The sequence below is a fragment of the Primulina tabacum genome, chromosome 1, assembly GCF_025594145.1.
Source record: "Primulina tabacum isolate GXHZ01 chromosome 1, ASM2559414v2, whole genome shotgun sequence".
In the NCBI taxonomy this organism is placed as follows: Eukaryota; Viridiplantae; Streptophyta; class Magnoliopsida; order Lamiales; family Gesneriaceae; genus Primulina; species Primulina tabacum.
In genome coordinates this window covers 58,451,382-58,473,002 of record NC_134550.1, presented here as the reverse complement: position 1 = coordinate 58,473,002, position 21,621 = coordinate 58,451,382, and the positions used below count along the sequence as shown (strand labels likewise).

The following is a 21,621-nucleotide window of genomic DNA, read 5'->3' as shown; positions in this document are numbered from 1 at the left end:
TTCCTAATTGAGGTTATCCTCTGCCAATTGGGGTGGTTAAGCTCCAAAAGAAAGTAAAAAATTTAAGTGCAATTTTGAATAATATTAGTTTCACTCTCTTGAAATGTTCAAAATCATCCTTCAACATCGCAACGCCGTCACTTTTGTTCTTGGGTCGGCCCTTGGATTGTACGATTCTCCTTCGTTAAATTCATTACTTTTTTTTATTTTGCTGGTGTTTTTTATATAAACTTCTTATCCAATTCGATATTTTCCTTCGGAGATATATGGAAAGAATTGGAATGGAACTAGAATAAATACAGAAGAAAGGTTTTCTTTTGATTCAAACATTAGAACGGAAAAAGGTTCTCTTTTGATCGAAACACTATATCTATGGAAGGGATAGGGACAGAGAGAAACAAACCGAAGATTTACATAGTATTTTTGATCGAAAATAAATCTGATTGATTCTTTACCCTTCGTTCAATAGTCAGTTTTTACCTTATCAAACCCACTAGACTTGAAGGAATGGTTTGTGGGAGGGAGAAAAGCTAATCAGCTGATGCCACTGACCCAACACCAGTAGTTTTAGAGGAAAATTATCTTCTATATTCTTTAAAAAAAGAAAATAAAGAAATTATATGTTATCTTTTAACGAACATCCAAAACCTTTGGGTCGGGTAAAAAAATTGCAATAAAACCGTCGTGAATGCTAGCAGCGTTATGAAGAATTCAATACATGGAAGGAACAACGGTACGGATACGCAAGTAATCTTCACACAAAATAAAATATGCCCAAAAGATAACATAGAAACTTCAACAAATTTGAAAAACAAGCCTCCAGGCAAAAACTTAGAAACAAGCATCCAATACACAGCAGCAGCATAAGGCAGCACAACTGCAGAAAACATAGCAACATTCTGTTACCGAATCATGTCTAAATTGGAACATTGAACATGTGGAGCAATGGAAATACCTAGTGAATTCAAATCTTTCGTTCTAAATTCACTTGTTTGTAACATGAGACTAATGTTATATGTCGACAAATTGATTCCAAAATAAATTTTAATATAGAATATGGAATGCTGTGGATTAGGAGTCTTGTTATGAAACTTTTGCCTTTGCTCTATTTATTTGTGAAGTTCACTGATTCTTTTACAAGAGGGGCAAAAGGACCGGAACCTAATTTTTTCCAATGAAACAAAATGAAATTGTGTGCATCGAATATAAATTCCATCCTCTCAATATGTTAAATGCCTCCCAATCAAAACTTTTAAATACACCATTTCTTACAAACAAAAAATTGTGAGGAAAACCGACATTTGAAACAAAAAATTGTGAGTTTTGAGGGGGAAAACTCGAAGTCAGTCTTCACGTCTATTCAATGGATGTTCAGATATTATACGAAGTTATTGTTCAAAAAACTATTCTAAATCAACTATCATGACATGATGATACTCAAATCACAAACTACCAAATTATCTCATGCTGCGTTTGGATTGACGTACTTCAAATTCATGGATTTCGATTAGTTTTATTGTTCACTCCAAATGAAACAATAAAACGACTCCAAATGAAACAATATATCAAATTTTAAATACATACCTTATTTATTTTTGTACATTAGTAATACAAAATAAAATATATTTCAAATGACACAGTTATTGGGTGAACTTGAAATACATCATAACTAACATAAAATAGTTATATAAATATGTAAGAGATGTATTTGAAATTTATGGTCTTACTTATCTAAACAACAAAAATATATTTGAATATATTTAAAATTCATGGATCTGGAAGCGCAACCTAAGTTTATAGAACTTATATCGCATCTATTATATCTATTTAAAAATGGAAGCATTTCCTTTATAACTGGGAAACTAGATTTTTAATAAAGTAACTGATTCACCAAATTCTTTATTGTAATAGCTTCTCATCAAATATAGATGTAGATAACTAACCATCCCTTCCAGAAGCCGTCACCTCTAGACTTGGTGGTGGCCTTTGATGCCTGAATCTGCCCCTCATGGCCATCTTTCGTCGGGTAACCAGCCGGCGGCTGTGGAGCCATGAAGCCACCATGTGTTTCCATGGGGTACGCGGTTGCCGGTGGGGGATATGCAACTGAAAAATCAACGTGATTACTCTATAATGCACTAAGAAGAAACAAGAACATAAACCGCAGGAATAAAATTAAAAATTTATCTGTTGTGTAGGAAAATTATTTTAAAAAAAAACTTACATTTATTCATGCATAAATGTGACTTGTGGAGAAGACAAATATAGCAAGTCACATTAAGAAACTTGCTATTTAAAAGCAAGCTTTAACATCTAAGATATTTTTATTTCATGTTAAAATTTCTTATCAGGAAAGTCAAATAAGTTTACAACGAATTATAAGTTCACCTTTGAGTTCCAAAATTATTTTCTTGAATTTGTTAACAGTATTTTTGAAATAGAAAAAAGTCATGAAAATATAACAAATATGTGTATGAAATGTATATTTTGCACAAATAAATTAAAATTTGATTATATTACACAGTAGATTCAAGATTTAAAAATGTACATATTTAATCGATTAAGAACTCATGTAATAACTAAATCGACTAAATATGAACTAATCCACCATACTATTATCTTAGAAAATAATTATAAAAAATGTCAAAAAAGAATTAAATATATTATTGGACATTTTTTATAAGTAAGAAAAAAGACATAAATACCTATTTATACAATACAATAAATAAATTTAAAATTTCAAGGCAAACATTTGGATATTAACAAATCGGATTTAAATTTTCAGAAAAGACAAGTATAATAGATTCAAATAATGATACAGATGATTTTAGTAAATTGTAATTATAATAATAAATATAATTCCTAGTCTGGATAGTACTACTGGTTTCGGAACAAGCATGATTTTCTTTATTAATTCAACGAAATTACTGATTTTATAATCTATATTTTTGGATCCACCAAATTACAGCTGGATAGCAAACCATATCATATTCAATGCGCTGAAATACGATCAATCAAATCAAACACCTAGAGCAAACCGAACCAACATTCACAAGAGAATCATCATTCTGACTCCCAAAAAAAAAAAAAAAAACACAGAATCGTCATCCACAGTAAACTGATCTTCGATTATCATCCGCTTCTCACTAGATCCGCAGAAATCAGCAAAAAAATGTACTAACAGTTGCGAAATCAAAAAACGAGCAGCATAAATGCACGGAGAGAAGTGAGTAACATACCTTGAGGCTCGTTGTGGCTGCTCATATCGATGGATTTATGATTCAAAATAAACGGAAGGAACAAGAATTAAGCGTCGCACAGAGATTAATCGCGAGGAAAAATTAGGAAATTATGGAGAATATTTGTGCTTGTATAGGTGTATATATAGATCGCCGAGCGTGGTGAAGTTGTTAAAAAGAGAATCTGGCTTTGGCGGCTAAAACCGCGTGAACGAAGAGGCGACGCTACCCAGCGGAAACTTCCGTATCAGACATGAGACTTAAAACCACACGGAAAATGGATATTACTATAACTATAATTTTTTATAAAAAATATTTGTAAATTTATTCATAAAATAATACAACATTGAATCTATAGACTTCTCTCATACGAAATGAACTACTTCAAATAATATAGAATCAATTAATTGAAGCGATATTTCTTAGACAAGTGGATTTATTCGTTCATCGTCTTTTCACTTTATTTTATTTAATTATCTTTTTGTAAAAAAAAAAAAAAAAAACAGTTGACTTCTAACGTACATCAACATTGTAGATATGATATATGAACAATTAATATTTGGTGATCCACGTAATATTGATCTCAAGGTTGTTAGGTAGGTCATTTTTATCTTTCTCGTTATTTTGATTCTTCCATTGTTCGGTTAGAGTTATACGTAAAGTGAATCATGGTTTATAAACACACAAAAATGAGAAATATATATAAAAAAAATTACGATATTGGTTCACGGATCAATTTGTGATATCGATCTCCAATCCCATTTATTTCATGAAAAATTATTATTTTTTATGTCAAAATATTACTTTTAAGTACAAGCATGGAGCGAGTCTATTCGTCTCACAAATATTTTTTTAACAGAAACCGTAAATTTATGACAATAGATCTTGTGTTACAATTTTACAAAACCAAGAAGACATATCTTCATCGGACCATTCTACGTTCAATGATAACTCAAAAACAATATGAGCTGAACGATGAGCTACTGCTATTTTGAAAATACAATTGCTATGTATGAGAAAATGTTGTCCGGAAGCAAAAATGGAGTTCGTTCTCCCCTGGCGTAAGAACACTAAATTATAAAGAATTTCTTAGTATTTTTAATTGAATTGTGTACGCATAAATTGGTTGATTTAAAACACTTCGATGGAAGCCCACGCAAATTTTTGGCGTACATGCCACCCAACAGTTTCCCCATTAATTTAAAGAATTAGGTGTCGACAATTATGAATTATTAACCAAACAATTTTTTATAATACAAAACTACTCCAATATTAATATACTTTAATTTCAAAAATACATTTGTAATAATTTTATAATCTCAAAAGCAATCGTGTAACCATGTGTATAGATAACATTTCTCTAATTTCATTTAGTTCACACTAATTTTTTTTTTAAAAAAAAATTAAAATGTCACTCTCAAATAATATTATTGATACGTAGGTCTAAAAAAATCTATGGCTAGAATTTTTTTTTTAGGTATATGTATAATCATGAAAATTTTATATCCAAGGTTTGATGATTAGTTTGGAAAGTGATACATATAATATTATAAAAAAATTGGATGACATGATTTTGAATATAGTTTCAAAATTTGTGTCCCCAAACCAATTTCGGAAATATGATGCAAGAAACTATACATCAAAATGACAATAAAATGTATTATTTGAAATAATCTATATTATATCCACGATCATTAAATGAGATGGATCTTACCTGAAATCTGTCTCGTCTTATGACTAAATTACTCAATAATTGTTATTTCCGGCATACATAATCATAGACAAAAACCCGAAAATCTGAATTTGTAATTGGATCAGATCTAAAATTTAACAAAATGATATACAATAATAAAAATTGAAGTAATGATTTTGTTTTATTCTTTCCTTCTAGAAAACAAAAGGTTTGTTTTTGGTGACATCGGATAAATTTGTTTGACAATGAGGCTTACCAAAGTTTCATTATCTATTTCATGTGTGTGAAGAGGGTAATCTTTAGCCTTATTTGTCTTTAGAGGCTATATTCTTCTATAGATGAATATGTTCGTCGATTGTTCAAATTTTCTTATGTATTTAAAATGTATATATTTCGAATTAATATTTGAAAATTAAGTTTTCAAAAAGAACAAAGCGAAGTTACGATGAATTTTTATATCATATTTATATAAATTCATCTTAAATGTATAGATTTATTTGTTTTTCACACTATATAAATTAATAAAGTTTGTTTTATAAAAAGAAATTAGGGAATTAATTTTAAAGTGATCCCAATATGTAGAAACTACTGCGTAAGCCACTAAAGGAGCAATGAATATCTAATTGAATAAACAAATTGACTCTTACTTTCGTGGAAACGAGCATCAAATTCATCCTCTCTTCACATGATTATATACATAATATTCGCACATACAAAGCAACAGATTCCCCTCTCACTACACGCGACAACTAACCGCTCGCCATGTGAGCTGCTTCTAAACCCTAAATTATCCCAGAAATCCCAGTTGGGGATTGGAAAGGAGGAGGGATTTGGTTGCAATGTTCGGTTTTTAGCTTTTCCTTGTTGATTTCTTGATTATGGAGAGATCCGATGAAAAAGATTTTACGGACTTCTCCGACCCGTCAAGCAGCTCCATATCTGGTTCGCGCTGAGCTTCCCATCTTGTTTTTTTTCCCTTATCTACGACGATCTACTTTTTGTCTATCCATATCAATATATATGATTTGTTATTTAAAAGAAATGCCCTTTTAGGACTATTTAGGCATATGTTTGGTTTTGGTTAGAAGATAATTAGTTTTAAGCTTGCTGGATTTACCATTGCAGTTTCCTGATCATGGTTTGGTTTTTTATTCTTTGTGGTGCAGATAGCGCGCTGTTTGATGCGTCCCAGTATGATTTTTTTGGAAACGATGTAATAGGTGATGTGGAAATAGGGTGTTTGGAAGATGAAGAAGCTGGTGTTCGTGTGATTGGAGGTGGATTTGGTGGAGATGAAGAAGCTGGTGTTCCTGTGATTGGAGGTGGATTTGGTGGTGATGTGGAGTTACACCAGTATCATCTTTTTGATAAAGATGAGGTACAGGAATATAATTGTAAAATATTTGATGTACGAATATTATTTGTATGGACTATAACGTTTAGACTTTAGCGATTCATAGATTCGGCTCTTGAATTTTAACATTCTTGGTGTTTGCTTCCTGTGAGGAATTCCCTGTTTGGAAATTCTAAGACGCGTGTAAATTATTACCATCTCATTCATGGTTACTATAATACTATTTATGAGAGAATAAATAAGGACTTCTTGATTTTGCACATGCTATACTAAGTCGATAGCTTGCTAGTTACTGCTAATTGCTTCATCCATGATAAAAAAATAAAAAATTTCCTTTTCATGTTCACTATCCCAGGCTTTCTCCTGTGCTGCTAGAATTATAGACTGTTTGAACCATTCATTTGATTCTCGGTATTGATCTCACATACATTTCATAATTTATACAATAATGGCCTTGGTTCTTGACTCTTAATCTCTTATATACTTTTCGGCATCTCAATGTTTTGCATTTGCATATATGGAATGGATATCGTATTTTGTGTTAATAACTGTAACAGTGGGTTTTAATGCATACGTTTGTTCTGGAAGTTATTTGCATGGAGTGATTGGCCTACTGAATGAACTTTATTTACATTTCCCAGGGATCAGGATTTGGATCATTATCTGATATGGATGATTTGACTACTACATTTGCGAAGGTAAGCTGCCACATAACCAATATTTTTCAAGCCAAATAAGAAAATGAAATTGAGGTGCGGTGCCTTGTGTGTTAAAGGACAGCCTGATTCTCATTTTTTTTTGTGCGTGCACAATATTTTGTAACTTATCTTTATCAAATTTTGAGAACCATGAGCGTGGCTTAAGAAAAGAAAACAACATAGAACAGGATGATTGAGAAACTCCTACCTTGTTGTGGGCATTTGACTAGACAGTAAATGCATTGGGCATCGTCAAATAGGTATATTTTTGGGTAAGCATAATCCAAAGTAAACTATGGAATACTGAAATTTTCTCAGCTGATAAATCTGGTAAAAAATGTAATTGAAAGTACCTTTATTGACACAGAAAATTAAAGGAACTTCATTTCTAATTGTTTTGTCCATTCAATTTATTGCTTGTTCTGTTTTTTCATTTGCCTCGATTATAATTTCACAGTTGAACAAAGTTGTTTCTGGACCCAGACATCCTGGAGTAATCGGTGATCGGGGATCTGGATCTGGATCGTTTTCAAGGGAGAGTTAGTTCTTGTCTTTTTCTTTATTGTAGAATCACTCCCATATTTCCTCATGTTATTTGCTGTATTGTAAGTATTATATGGTCAATTCTTCATACCCATATCTTGTTAGGAATGACAAAATCTTGTCCATCCTGAATATCGAGCCAGACTTGCTCCACGCCATCACATGCTAGCGTGAAATTTAGAAATTATTGTGGTGTTTAGTTGGGCTTAAAGCTCGATCCAACTCAAAAAAGATTTGACGTATTTTTGAAATTGTGTTTGGATATGAACGTTGATTTGATACATCACAAGTAATATTGTGTTGTGACTAAGTGAAAAGAGCATAGTAAAATAATGATTCTCTAAGGAAGATAAAGTGCACGATATTAATTTTATTAAATTTTTTTGAACAGAGTATTTAGTTCAAGTGTTTGAAAATTGTGTTTTCTTCATATAACCTTCGGCAAAAATCAAATGCTTTTGTGAACATCCTAAGCTGTTATAATTCTTTACTGTCATGACCTGTGCTGGACATCGATGCCACTTTTATTTTAAATCATGTTCATGGATGGAGGAGTAAATATGACTTATAAGATGCCCTTTTGGATAGCTTTCAAGTGCAACGGTAATTTGAGCTGTTACCCATCAAATTCCAAATCTGGTATGTAATTTTTACAGCTTCAGTATCGAACACCCTGGAAAATATTTTTCTCTGAAGAAGTGGTGGCTGATTGTGGTGAAGATGGGGTTTGAGATAATAGGTGGGATGAGGAACCTTGGAGAACCATGATTGTTGGAATGAATATTTTGACTTCTCAAGTTTCGCCAGAAAAATATGATAGTGACATGGGCAACCCTTAATTATTATGGGCAACCCTTAATTATTATGTAAAGCATTGGCGAAGTTTTCTTTTGTTATATGTGATGCAAATAACTATCTGCGGTCGTGTACTGAAATAGTGTTATTGTTCTGGAATACTGATATAACTTTGCTATTCATTTAAGTTTCCCATTATTGCGCGATCTAATCCGGTCAGGATCGTTGAGCTTTTAGGGGCTTCAACCACGTACTTGATTAATCGCAAAAAGTAATGAAATGTGTTAGGATCACATTATTGATCTAGTAGGAAATTATTGAAGCCACATTTTTTTAAATTAAACCAAAACCTTTTTAACTCTGAGTGCTGTTGTTCACTAGTTTTGCAAATACCAAGGCAGACCATCTTAATCTCAAGCTTAGAGATAGAAAAACGATGTTTGAGCAACGGTGGGTTTTCCTAAATGTTTTTAGATATCTGTATAGAAAGTTTATCTAGGTGTCTAACTTCAAGGTTTTTCCTCTATGTGATCTGTTCTAAATATGGGTTATTTGTATTGCTTTTCAGTTGATTCTCATTTTATATCTTTTCATCACTAGTTACATTGTGAATGGTAGCATCATATAATTTTTGTGTATATGTGTGTTGTGTATGATGTTTAGAAAATATAAACTTAAAACTTTTGAATTTTCTTTATTTTAAGACCGATTTCTTGAAAATATCCTTATACATATCATTATTATTGGACCTTTTGGTGCTCTCTGATTAATGTCATTTTACTTCAGGTTCATCAGCTACAGAATGGGCACGAGAGACTGACTTTCCCGATTGGCTTGACCATCACATGTCTGACTCAGAATGTTACGAGGAAAGTAAGAGATGGTCATCGCATCCTCGTCACTCTTCGATATATCATCCAGAACCAAAACCATTATACAGAGCATCATCATACCCTGAGCAGCAGCCGCAACAGCTGCAACACTATAATAGCGAGCCTATTTTAGTACCTGAGTCATCTTTCACTTCCTTCCCTCTCCCAGTATCTCAACAAGCTCTATTGAGTAATTCTCATCACCTTAATTTTTCATCTTTAACTGGTGGAACGCAGTCACCCCTCTCTGCATTGAACAACTCTGCATTGTCTAATCGTTCTCTCTCGCTTGGTGGTATCCCAAGAGGGTTCCATAATAGTATTTCAAACATGTCGCTCCTGGCCTCACCCAATATATCATGTAATGCGCGTCTGCAAAACCACTGGAATAGCCATGCTGGTCTTCTTCATGGGGATAATTCGATCCTCTTAAATAATATTTTACAGCATCAGTATCAAAATGGACTATTACCATCTCAGCTGATGTCTCCACAACAGCAGAGATTACAGTTTTCATTTCAACCATCATTAGCCCATTTTTCAGCTATGCAATCTCGCTTATTTAATACCTTTCCTACACCAGCACCCTTTAGTAAGTCTGGTTCCATTGATAAGAGGGAGTTAAAACCTAAACCAGTACAAAAAGGTAGACACACAGTGCGATTCTCTGACCAAGGATCCGATGCTAGTAGTAAAAAAAGTGACGGTAACATATCACATTTCAGATCAAAGCACATGACTGCCGAAGAAATAGAAAGCATTCTTAAATTGCAGCATGCTGCAACCCATGGTAATGACTTGTATGTGGATGATTATTACCATCAAGCTAGTATTGCCAAGAAATCTTCTGAAACAAGGTCGAAATATCGATTCTGCCCATCTCACTCAAAGGAGCAATCTTCCCGGTCTCGTAACAGTTCTGAGTCACAACCACATCTCCATGTGGATGTTCTTGGACGGGTATGTTTTTCTTCAGTTCGCAGGCCTCACCCACTTCTTGAAGTTGACCCTCCTCCCATTGCTTGTGGTGATGTTAGCGCGAATCAGAAATTATCTGAAAAGCCTTTGGAACAGGAACCAATGCTTGCAGCAAGGGTGACAATCGAGGATGGCCTATGTCTACTTCTGGATGTGGATGATATTGACAGGATCTTACAGTTTACTCAACCCCAAGATGGTGGAAAGCAGCTTAGGAGAAAGCGCCACACTCTGCTAGAAGGCTTAGCAGCCTCTCTTCAGCTCGTTGACCCACTTGGAAGAGGAGGCAATACTGTTGGGTTGTCTCCCAAGGATGATACCTGTGTTTCTTCGTTTGGTTTCTCTATCCAAGGGTCGAAAACTCATCTCTAGATTTCTTCAACTTCTTTTACCAGGTAGCGAGCTTGCTCGAATAGTCTGCATGGCCATTTTCCGCCATTTAAGATTTATATTCGGGATCCTTCCCTCTGATCCAGAAGCTATTATTACCGTCAACAAACTTGCTGAGACAGTCTCTACTTGTGTTAATGGTATGGATCTTAATTCACTCAGTGCTTGTCTAGCTGCCGTCGTTTGTTCCTTGGAACAGCCACCTCTTCGTCCGGTAGGCGGCCCTGCTGGTGATGGTGCCTCTGTCATCTTGAAAACTGTTCTCGAAAGAGCGAATCACTTATTAAAAGATCCTCATTTGGCCCGCAACTTCTGTATACCGAATCCTACCCTATGGCAGGCTTCATTTGATGCCTTCTTTGGTCTTCTGACAAAGTACTGTGTGAATAAATATGACAGCATTGTGCAATCATTTATCACTCAAAATCCTCCACACGCACTGGTAATTGATTCAGAAGCTGCAAATGCTATAAGCAGGGAGATGCCCGTCGAACTTTTACGTGCTAGTCTCCCACACACTGACGAGAATCAGAAGAAACTGTTGCTGAATTTTGCTCAGCGATCCATGCCTGTTACTGGATTTAGCACTCATGGCGGAAGTAGCAGCCAAATAAATCCAGAATCAGTTAAAGGTTAGCAGTGACTTTGGCAAAGTTGCAAGTGGAACTGTGCATAGTAGATGCTGATCTGAAGGCTGATCCGTTTATGTGCTTTTATTATTGTCAAAGCATGATGGATTCTTTAGGTATGTTTTTATTGCCTAAAGTTCTACTTTTAGCTATATTTTAGTGTCTTACGTTTCCTCCTTGCCGCCTAGCCCTGTCTACCCCTTGTTTTCTATGTTTAGGTCAGGGTTATGTTCTGCTAATTGGGATGAACATAATACCTTGCATAATTGTGTTTTATGTAAAACCTCTCGGAAAACTCGGTAACAATACCCTTTTGAATGTGATGACAAAGGGCTTCGTTTTATTGCTGTTTTTTGAACTTGGGATAGAACCTGGAACTTGAGAAGGGTGAATTTATGCACATCTTTTAGGTGGGGGTGTGGTGGTGGTGAACGAGAAAATTTTATATTTTCTTAACAGAAAGTAGCATCAAGTTGTCATCAAGAAAACATAGAAGCTCGATTAATAGGATGGAATGAATGAATTTGGTGTTTTGCTGTACACATTTACTTAATTTGTCCCGGTTGCGAAGATTTGGATCCTTTTTCTCTTGGGAAACTTGAATGAATAATTTACAACGTTCTTGTTTATGATTAGTTTATGCGGCTATGCCTTTTCCCTTTTTATTATATATAATATAATTAGGGATAATTGTATTTTTGTCATGCATGATTTCTTCTTGTCATATGATCATTTATGATATCAAATTTGATATCTTTTGATTTTTGTTCATTTATAGAATTTTTCATCGGAATGCTAATAGGACGCCGAAAAATTATCAAAAAAACCCAAGAAAGTGACTAAGACTGGATTTTGATATCATATATGATCGAAATCATAAGGAGATAAACGTGCATAACAAAAAATGTAGTTTCCTCTGAATTTTGTGGAGCGTTGTGCTGTCCAGATTTTCCTATTGCTATGTTTTTTAATCGCTGATTTCTCACCCCTGTTCGCAAATATGTAACATTGATTACATAATTTACATTCCATCCAATAAATATGGATTTTCTAGAAGAATAACAAAAGATTGTAAGGGCGACATATATTACAATTAAAATTGATTGCTTTGTAATAATGTGAAACGTCTTAGAAATGTTGAAAGTTGAAATTAAAATAATGACAGTAAATTGGAATGGGACGAACGAAAATGAGGATGATTTTTGGAGGAAAAAAATGAAATGTTTTTATAAAAAAAGTACAAAAATTTTATAAAATGTTCAAATGTTGTTTTAGGGATAAATGTGTTTGAATATCTATTATTCTATAAAAATATTTTTAGGATTGATGAGATGTTTGATCATTTTAAAAACATAAATAAACATCTCTCAAATGTTTTTTAAAAACTATATTTGGATAACATTTTTAAGAAATATTTTTCAAAAACGTTTTACAAAAATCTTATCCAAACTCATACTTTGAGTTTTTGAAATTTATAAAACATTTAAGAAAAAAATTTAAAATACTTTTTGAAACGAGTTCAAAAGGCGAGATATTTCATTTTAATTTTTGGGAAGGGAGAATGGGTGCTTGGAAAATAATTCCCGGACCATGAATTTATAATATGGTAATAAATCCAAGAAAATTATTGAGTTAGAAGAAAAAGGAAGTTACTTTTATTTTGTTTTGATAAAATGGTCATTTCCCTATGAGTTGGGTCTATCTTTCAAACGAGGTAATTCTCGTTATATTATAATATTATTAGATCGTAGGAGTCTATTATATTTTAATAAAAGTTGACATCACGTGACGATAATTCAATTATTGAAATGAGCTAAATAAATTACTAACCCAACTAGTTAAATTAGTTGAGATTATTGGGCTTTTGCACATTTATGGTGAAATAAAGTCGATTTGGTTTATTGTTTTTAAATCGTTGCACTCACTTTATGAATAAAATCAAGAGACGCATGCATTCGAGATTATTGATGCGTGTACGTACTTGCCATTATAATATCCTTACGTGAGCGAATTGAAGAAATGGGTTTGGAGTTTTGGACGACTTCAAAAACTTTGATAAAAGATAAATACTTATTAAATTTGGATTTTGATTCTCTACATTATTAAACTCTATTTTTAATATATATATATATATATATATATATATATTAATTTATTTTTGTAAATTTTATAATTTTTCCGATGCGTCAACCTAGCGTTATTTGATGTATGACTCGCACGATTTTGACAAAATAGACGGTCAAAATTACAAATAGCTTTGAAACCTTAAAAGTTAAATAAAGCAATATATATTTCTTCAGAAATTAATTAATACAAAAAATAATAATTTATAGACATGTTATAGATTTTAATAATTACTTGCATTCTTGATGTGCTATGATTTTGTAATTAAGAAAACAGCGTTCCATGATCTCAACAAATGTAGTTGTCCTTTTTTGACTATTTGATTGATGCTTTAGTACGTCGCTAGCAACTCCTATACAATCTTTTATTAATTTTCCAATTAAATTAGGAATTAAAAAATGTTTTAAATTAATGAGAATAAATAGATAATGTTATTTGATATTATAAAAAATTATTATAAGTTAAAAATATTTTTTTATTGGTCATATTACATGCTAACGCATCATTTAATAATATTAGAATTATAATATTTTAGAAAATAACAAAAACTTGTGTGAGACGGTCTCACGGGTCGTATTTTGTGAGACGAATATCTTATTTAGGTCATCCATGAAAAAACATTACTTTTATGCTAAGAGTATTACTTTTTATTGTGAATATCGGTAGGATTGACCCGTCTCACAGTCTCACAGATAAAGATTCGTGAGACCGTCTCACAAGAGAACTACTCTTAGAAAATATATAATTTATCATACAATAACATCGAGCTTGGCAAATACTTGGTAGTTAAATCATTAGCATGTCACCAAAAACCTATTTAGAATGTGGTAAAAATTTGTGTGGGACGGTCTCACGGGTCATATTTTATGAAACATATATCTCATTTGGGTTATTCATGAAAAAATATTATTTTTTATGCTAAAAGTGTTACTTTTTATTGTGAATATCGGTATGATTGACTCGTCTCATAGATAAAGATTCGTGAGATCATCTCATAAGAGACCTACTCTTAGAATGTTGTTATCACATAAAACTATGATTATACAAGTGATTTTGACAGCATAAAAGTAGACCTTTCCAAAAAATCTTCTACTCAAAGATAAAAGCCAATAAAAATATTTTAAAAATTAGCTAAAATTAAGTGTATTATGATAATGCTTAGATTAATTATTACCATTATTATATATAAAATTTCTGATAATTTTGAAATAAAAATATATTAGTAAAAAATTCTAATTTATCATATAGATATATTAAAATTTTATGGTTACAAGAGCAAAATACTCTCAATTTCATACAACAAAAAAATTCTTTTGTACCATCTATTTTCGTCTCTCGAGAAAAAATTTCATTTTCTGATAAAATTTGTACATCCTTAAAACTAAAACATTAAAATAATTCTTATGACCACCATATATTTCATTATTGATTGATAAAACTTGTCTGAATTGAATTAACGATACGGAATTTTATTAAAATCTTATCAATTTAATTACAAGAAGATTTGATTTAATCTTGTTCAAATTTGACTCCAAGAAAATCTATGTTTTAATCAGCTGTATATAAACCTCACAACCATTGGATTTATACTTTTTTTAGCTAGGCAAAAACTCGTGTGAGACGGTCTTACGGGTCGTATTTTGTGATACGGATCTCTTATTTGGGTCATCCATAAAAAATATTACTTTTTATGCTAAGAGTATTAATTTTTATTGTGAATATCGGTAGGATTGACCCGTCTCACATATAAAGACTCATGAGACCGTCTCACAAAAGACCTACTCTTTTAGTTAAGAAACTTTTCGGATTTTCTTATATTTTTATGAGATTGTGAGACTGTCTCGTTGAATGATTTTGTGAAATAAATTTTCGACCTGACTTATAAAAATAGATCAGAGCGACCGTCCGAGACAAAAAAATATATGATCCATTATATTTACACAATCGTGTCTCTAGTTACGTACCCAAACCCGTGACATGACCGTGCTCTATAAATAAAACCCCGATTCACTTCAACTACCACAAGCACTCTTCGTTGCCCAAACTTTTACTCTTTCCTCGGTCGAAAAGTACTCTACATTCAAAGTTGGCGCAATATCTGAGCATAATTTGCTTCTGATTCTTCAATATTTATGTGATCGTAGCTTGATTTGGGCTACCTTAATTAAACTTGATTCCTTTTTTCTTTCTCTTTATTTTTTTGCGTTGATCGATCGAGGAGTTGTTTGGAAGACGCATGAGTGGGTTGGTCAAGCTGGGTATCTCTTCGATTTCCAACCATTTCATTACTTTCATCATTCCTTACTCCAAGGCGAACCCTTTCTTGTTGTTCATATTGCTGTTGAGATTATCGAAGCTTCTGTTGAGACAGAGATTAAGATCGAACGATTTTTCCATTGATCTTGATTTTGATTGTGTTTGCTGTTAACTTTTCGACGCAATTTTTGTTGTTTAATTGGAAACATGAATTCACAGTGCAACAACAGTAATCTCCAATTGCAAGCAGGTGTGTTTTTGTATCTTTTTTCATCTACCTTTTCCTTTTTGATTGATTTGGTTTTAGTATTTGCTCTGAACTTTGGAGTTTGGATAAATGGCGAACCCGAACAATTCGATAAACAGTAACTGAAGAAGGGTTGGTTCGTTCCACAGGTCTATAGATCAACCAATTAAATAAAATTTTGGAGTAAAAGATTAACTTTTTTAAAAAAAATGTTATGCGGAAAATAAGAATAATTTAGCTAAAATTATCGGCAGAATCTTGGTTGTACGATGTTGACTTGGACCACTGGTTTTTTGTAACTTCATTTGACTCGTTTGGTGAATCTTTCACCACTGGTTCGGGTCTGCCCAGAATTAATTAATATCTGAAAAATATCATGCAGGATGGATATTTTACCCAGCAATGGGTAGTCGTTCTTCAACATAAAAATATCTCCAGCTGAACCATCATTTATGATTTTATTCGATACAAAATTACTATTTACTCTTTGTAGAAACCCATAATTTTATACCACAACAAAAACAATTATGGGTTTCATATGTGGATACTATATCTTTATTTTTATATTATATGTGACGCGAGAAAGAGTTGCGATTTATCATCTCAAATGATATTTGTTCCTCTCTTTCTCCCATGTCAGGTGGCAGTTTCAGTTTCTGTGCTTCGTGTCATGTGTTTCTCTAAACAAAAAATGTTCCTGCCATTAATTCGTAAAAACATAATTCCGAAAATGAAGGTTTCTTGGCACCTATCAGTAATATCATATTCAAACAGACTGATTCGATAAACTTTCATGTCACGATCACTGTGCATGGATGTCGTATATCAAGCTGCAGGTTGGATTATTTTTTAATGGGGTTGAGAAGCATGGTAGATGGTAGTGGGAGGTGAGGTCTAAGTGAGCTAGTGGGTGGGTTTTAACTTTTCAGTGACGAAGTGGGGTTAGGCACTGGTAGTTGGTAGTGGAATGGGTGATGGCATCATTTACAGGCTGGGTGCTGTGATGATTTTTTGGGTTTTTAAAGGGGATGGGGACCATAAAGTTTGGTTAGGTCCGGTGAAGTTAAAAAGGTAATCAGGAAATGGGACAGGTTGAGATGTAAATTCTTTTTCCCCCTAAACTCACTGGGTGATATAATATTGCTCACCTTCAGGTTACTTCATTATTTTCAGAAACTAGTTTATCTGAAAGCTACAAGCCAAGGTTGGTGGTAAGCTCCTGCTGTCCTGCTTTGAATTTTAGGCATTCTGTAAATCCTATTTCGTTTCATATTGTAAATTTGACTGGGGATTCTAGGCAAAATAGTATGGTGGTTGTCCAGATACGGTTGGGTGTTCTTAACAGTTTCCAAGAATCAAACAAATTATATACGTCCTCATCTAGTAAATATTCAGGTGTGAAAATTGAGATGCAATGGATTAAAGTTCCCTAATTCACTAATTATCATTTACTTTGTTTGATACTTGTAAATATTTATTTTTGTGCTCTGTTATATTAATAAAAATGGCAGAATACTTGTCATATGACAAATAATTCGTTCTTATTTAACCAGCTCTGCTACCCGTGCAACCTCGTTGGGTGGGAGGAGATATATGCTCTAAGATAGGAGATGTATTCTCTAATATATTTCAAAGGTTATATCTGAGTCAATTTTAAAATTCTTTAGCTATTTTCTACTCAGGAAGGAGGCATGCAGCCTCTCCTTCTGTCATTGTCATTGGCGCTGGTCTTTCCGGCATTGCAGCTGCACGAGCTCTTCATGATACCTCTTTTCAGGTATAAACTTGGTATATATCTTTCTATCAGTTTCATGATTATTGATAGTGGTCTTAAAAGTATGAGTTCTTCCAGGTAATTGTGCTCGAATCTCGGGATAGAATTGGCGGTAGAGTTCGAACTGACTATTCTCTTGGTTTCCCCGTTGATTTGGGTGCATCTTGGTAATTCAGTTCTATATACCTGGAGTCTCTGTTAGAGTGTTACCTTCTAACCTCCACCTGAACATCCTTGTTTCAGGTTGCATGGTATTTGTAATGAGAATCCATTGGCACCTCTTATAGGAAGACTTGGGCTACCCCTTTATCGCACGAGCGAGGATAACTCAGTTTTGTATGACCATGATCTGGAAAGGTTATTCTTTGGCCTTTCAACTTGTTATATAATCATCTTCAAGATGATGAATGTCTTCCATTCATTTTCTGACAATCATATAGTTTGTATGTGAAATCCACTTCAAAAGAAAAAAATGTACTTCATAACTAAGGCAACTCATTGATAAATTTTAGTGAGAGTTTTTTAGACTATTTTCATTTTATTCCATCACAGTTTTCATGTAAATATCTTTTCTAATTTGTTTGCCAACATACATTTGAAAATTCTTTTCTAGCATCACCGGGCAGTTTTTTTTGGTGGCTAATATATTATTTCTGTTTTCAGTTATGCCTTGTTCGATATGGATGGGAGAAAGGTTTCTCAAGAACTAGTATCAAAGGTTGGCAAAACATTTGAGAGCATACTGAAAGAGGCATGTTTTCCTCACCATCTTCTCTACTCGCTTGCTGCGAATGTTATTTTTTACTGGAAATTCAATGTTTTTGGATTGGGTCTCTGTTGAATCTGGAATATTAAGAATAGGGTAAAGAGAAATAGTAAGAAAGATCAACATAACTCGTCCACAAGGCTTGCATCTTTTGACATAGATGCGGATGTGCCCAAACTTCTAGCTTTTTCTTGCCATAGTCACCTTTTATATATACTATAAATATTTTGGAGAAAAATATGAAAGGAAGTCATAGCATATATTCTCTATGTTTTTTTAACAGTTTTTTTTTTGCTGTCCCGTCTGCAGACGGATGTAATACGACAGGATCATAGTGAGGACATGTCTATGCAACGTGCCATCTCCATTGTTTTGGAGCGGAGACCAGATTTAAGGTTTTATGATGTATAAACATGATTGTTCTCTGATTTATGTCTTTATAAGGCATTACAAAGTTTTTTTAAAAATTGCATTACAGACTGGAGGGGCTTGCTCAAAACGTGCTGCAGTGGTACATATGCAGAATGGAAGGGTGGTTTGCTGCAGATGCTGATACCATATCACTCAAATGTTGGGACCAGGTCATTTCCTCATCATTGTTTTCCCCTTTTTTTCTCTCTTTTTTCTGTCATTGTCAAAGATAATTTCAAATAACATGAAACTAATTCTTGTGAATGTCTTCTTACATGTCATCTATTCTTTCACAAAAACATTTGAGACTCACCAAACTAGAGAATATTGCTCCCTAAAACTTGCAAGAAGCTCACTTGAGCCAGTAGAGATATTCCTAAAATCATTTGGAAATTAAGAGCATGAGCCCGAACTTTGCTTGTTGACCTGAGTGGTTAATACGTTTTGCAACATTTGGGTTTTACAGGAACAGTTGCTTCCCGGTGGTCACGGGCTTATGGTGCGGGGATATCTTCCTGTTATCAATACACTAGCCAAAGGCATCGACATCCGTTTAAGACACCGGTAAGAAATAGTTGGTTGCTCCTACCGAAGGATTATTTTTCTTCTTCTCTACCCCATTTACTTCTAACTTGGCCTTTTGGTTTCTGTTTTATAAAAGAGTGACAGAGATTTTTAGGCATCATAATGGAGTGAAAGTAACCGTTGAAGATGGGAGAACCTTTGTAGCGGATGCTGCAGTTGTCACTGTTCCTCTTGGTGTCCTCAAATCAAATCGCATCAAGTTTGAGCCGAGATTGCCCGCATGGAAGGAAGAGGCTATTAATGGCCTTGGAGTTGGGCTCGAGAATAAAATAGTCATGCACTTTGACACCGTCTTTTGGCCAAATGTTGAGTTCCTGGGAGTTGTTGCAGATACATCATATGAGTGCAGTTATTTTCTTAATCTGAACAAGGCCACAGAGCATCCTGTCCTTGTTTACATGCCTGCAGGGCAACTGGCACGGGTCCTCGAGAAAATGTCCGATGAGGCTGCTGCTAATTTTGCTTTTGTTCAACTCAAAAGAATCCTTCCAAATGCTTCTCCACCGGTATTATTGTGTTTTCTATTTCTGTATTCAGGCTTTCACTTCAACCTTTTTCTTTTTAACTTCTTGTGCATGTGAATAATCGAAAAAGGGGAACAAGTTTATTGAGGAAGAGAATTAAAATCTAGCAGAATTCTAGGAACAGCTGCTCCCGACAATTTCTACTTAGCTCTACCTCTAAAAGACACAATCTCCCATAGTGTGCCTTACACTTGTAGTAGTTAAATGCTAACCAGTTGTTTCATAATAGATTAATTTTTTTCTTCCGGGCTATCGCATAGTTTTGTCATTCTAGTAATCATTTAATAGTATTCGCAAAGCCGAAAAACTTTATTTATTGAAACCAAAGAGCCTATCACACTCAATTCTTTCTATGAATCACGCAGATACAGTATCTAGTTTCTCGTTGGGGCTCGGACGAAGACTCATTGGGCTCCTACAGCTATGATGTTGTAGGCACACCCCATGATCTGTTTGAGAAGCTAAGAATCCCTGTCGATAACCTATTTTTCGCTGGAGAAGCTACGAGTTTGGATTACACAGGGACTGTCCATGGTGCATACTCCACTGGATTAATGGCAGCTGAGAATTGCAGAATGCGTGTCCTGGAACGGTATGGGGAGTTGGAACTTTTCCAGCCAGTCATGTGTGAGGAGGTTTCGGTTTCCATACCGCTGTTGATTTCTCGTATGTAACCTCAAGAGAGTAAGTTGTCGAAAATTTCTGGCATGGGAGATGGAGAGTTTGCTAACACATTAGACCTCTGATTGCTTTGTGAGTAATTGTGGAAATATGAAATATTCCAGAACGAATGTGTGTTGCTAAAGGAACCGTGAACAACACTCGTGTTAAATGAAATCTTTCAATCCACATATATATATTTCAAATAATCTGTTTCACAATCTTGCTCAATTTCTTTTTGCATTTGTGTATGTACATGTAAGATCTATCATGAAGGTAATGGTCGAGTTTACATTTTTGGCGCCTTGTCATTTATTTCAAACGCTTAGAAGTGCATTACCTTAGTTTTTGATTTTTTTTAAAAAAGACCCTTGCCCGAAAACTCGAGATAATGACAATTTTCAAGCAACGACTCGGTTTATGACACAAGACCAACATAAAAAAATGTGTGTCCTATCACTCTGATATTATATTTGGACGGGAAATCTCGTTCATTTGACGACTACATATAGTAGCAAGAAACACTGTGTGGGGCCCTTAGCTCCTAATCGTTATTACAACACAATCTGATTAGGGTTAATTAATTACAGCGGAAAAACGAGTTTAAATTTTCTTTACAATGAGCCCAAAACATGTCAACTGTAATTATAATACTAAAAATAGTATATAATATAGTATCGTCTCAACATGTCACAATATAACACAAGCCCACACATAATCCAGATCAAACTACAAACAAACAACCCCTATCCTCGGGACATGCCCCGGTATATAGATACATATACATATATACTGGGAAACAAAGCACAAAACCTCAGCTCAAACTGTGACTCCCTCCAGAAGTACCCTCTCCGACCTCCTGATATCCTGGAGTACCTGCCATTGTCCACACACAAAGACAACAACAGCCCCCCTTGGGGGTGAGCAAAGCTCCGTATGCAACAACCATCATATATACAACAAATATCTAAACGATGATATATGATATGCAATGCATGTATGTCGTGGAGGTATCAGGTCAAATGCCCATCCACTGAGCACATGTCAGAATCAAACGAATCGCTATCAAATCAATGCTCGAGC

At 34.0% G+C, this 21,621-nt stretch overlaps 3 protein-coding genes across 8 annotated transcripts; 2 read left to right on the top strand and 1 right to left on the bottom strand.

Annotated features, from left to right (window-relative positions):
* Positions 1–80: 80 nt before the first annotated feature.
* LOC142555053 (protein CYSTEINE-RICH TRANSMEMBRANE MODULE 9-like) lies at positions 81–3,492 on the bottom strand. 2 transcript variants are annotated; one of them, XR_012822315.1, is made up of 4 exons: positions 3,240–3,492; positions 1,944–2,106; positions 134–877; positions 81–95 (listed from the first exon to the last, which is right to left on the bottom strand). XR_012822315.1 is itself a non-coding variant. In XM_075665701.1 (3 exons), exons 1-3 carry the CDS (start codon positions 3,262–3,264, stop codon positions 832–834), a joined length of 234 nt encoding a protein of 77 aa, XP_075521816.1. In that variant the 5' UTR covers positions 3,265–3,492; the 3' UTR covers positions 656–831. The 2 variants fall into 2 exon arrangements, 1 of the variants encoding a protein (XP_075521816.1); XM_075665701.1 differs by lacking the exon at positions 81–95 and having other exon boundaries at positions 656–877.
* A 2,066-nt stretch (positions 3,493–5,558) lies between these two features.
* On the top strand, positions 5,559–11,534 carry LOC142555030 (protein PAT1 homolog 2-like). Its single transcript, XM_075665672.1, is given in 6 exon segments — positions 5,559–5,874; positions 6,099–6,310; positions 6,928–6,984; positions 7,442–7,523; positions 9,109–10,493; positions 10,495–11,534. Coding segments are annotated over 6 exon segments (2,505 nt in total). The 5' UTR covers positions 5,559–5,810; the 3' UTR covers positions 11,200–11,534.
* A 3,791-nt stretch (positions 11,535–15,325) lies between these two features.
* Positions 15,326–20,653, top strand: LOC142555002 (polyamine oxidase 2-like). Of its 5 annotated transcripts, none has more exons than XM_075665634.1 (11): positions 15,326–15,821; positions 16,992–17,213; positions 17,501–17,595; positions 17,671–17,759; positions 17,836–17,949; positions 18,256–18,343; positions 18,668–18,753; positions 18,837–18,939; positions 19,236–19,333; positions 19,431–19,860; positions 20,244–20,653. In XM_075665634.1, the coding sequence occupies exons 1-11, from the start codon at positions 15,779–15,781 to the stop codon at positions 20,550–20,552; spliced, it is 1,677 nt and encodes a 558-aa protein (XP_075521749.1). In that variant the 5' UTR covers positions 15,326–15,778; the 3' UTR covers positions 20,553–20,653. The 5 variants fall into 5 exon arrangements, with proteins under 5 accessions (XP_075521749.1, XP_075521776.1, XP_075521768.1 ...); XM_075665641.1 differs by lacking the exon at positions 15,326–15,821 and adding an exon at positions 15,843–16,635 and having other exon boundaries at positions 16,693–17,213; XM_075665646.1 differs by lacking the exon at positions 15,326–15,821 and having other exon boundaries at positions 15,843–17,029; positions 17,116–17,213.
* The last annotated feature ends 968 nt before the right edge of the window (positions 20,654–21,621 follow it).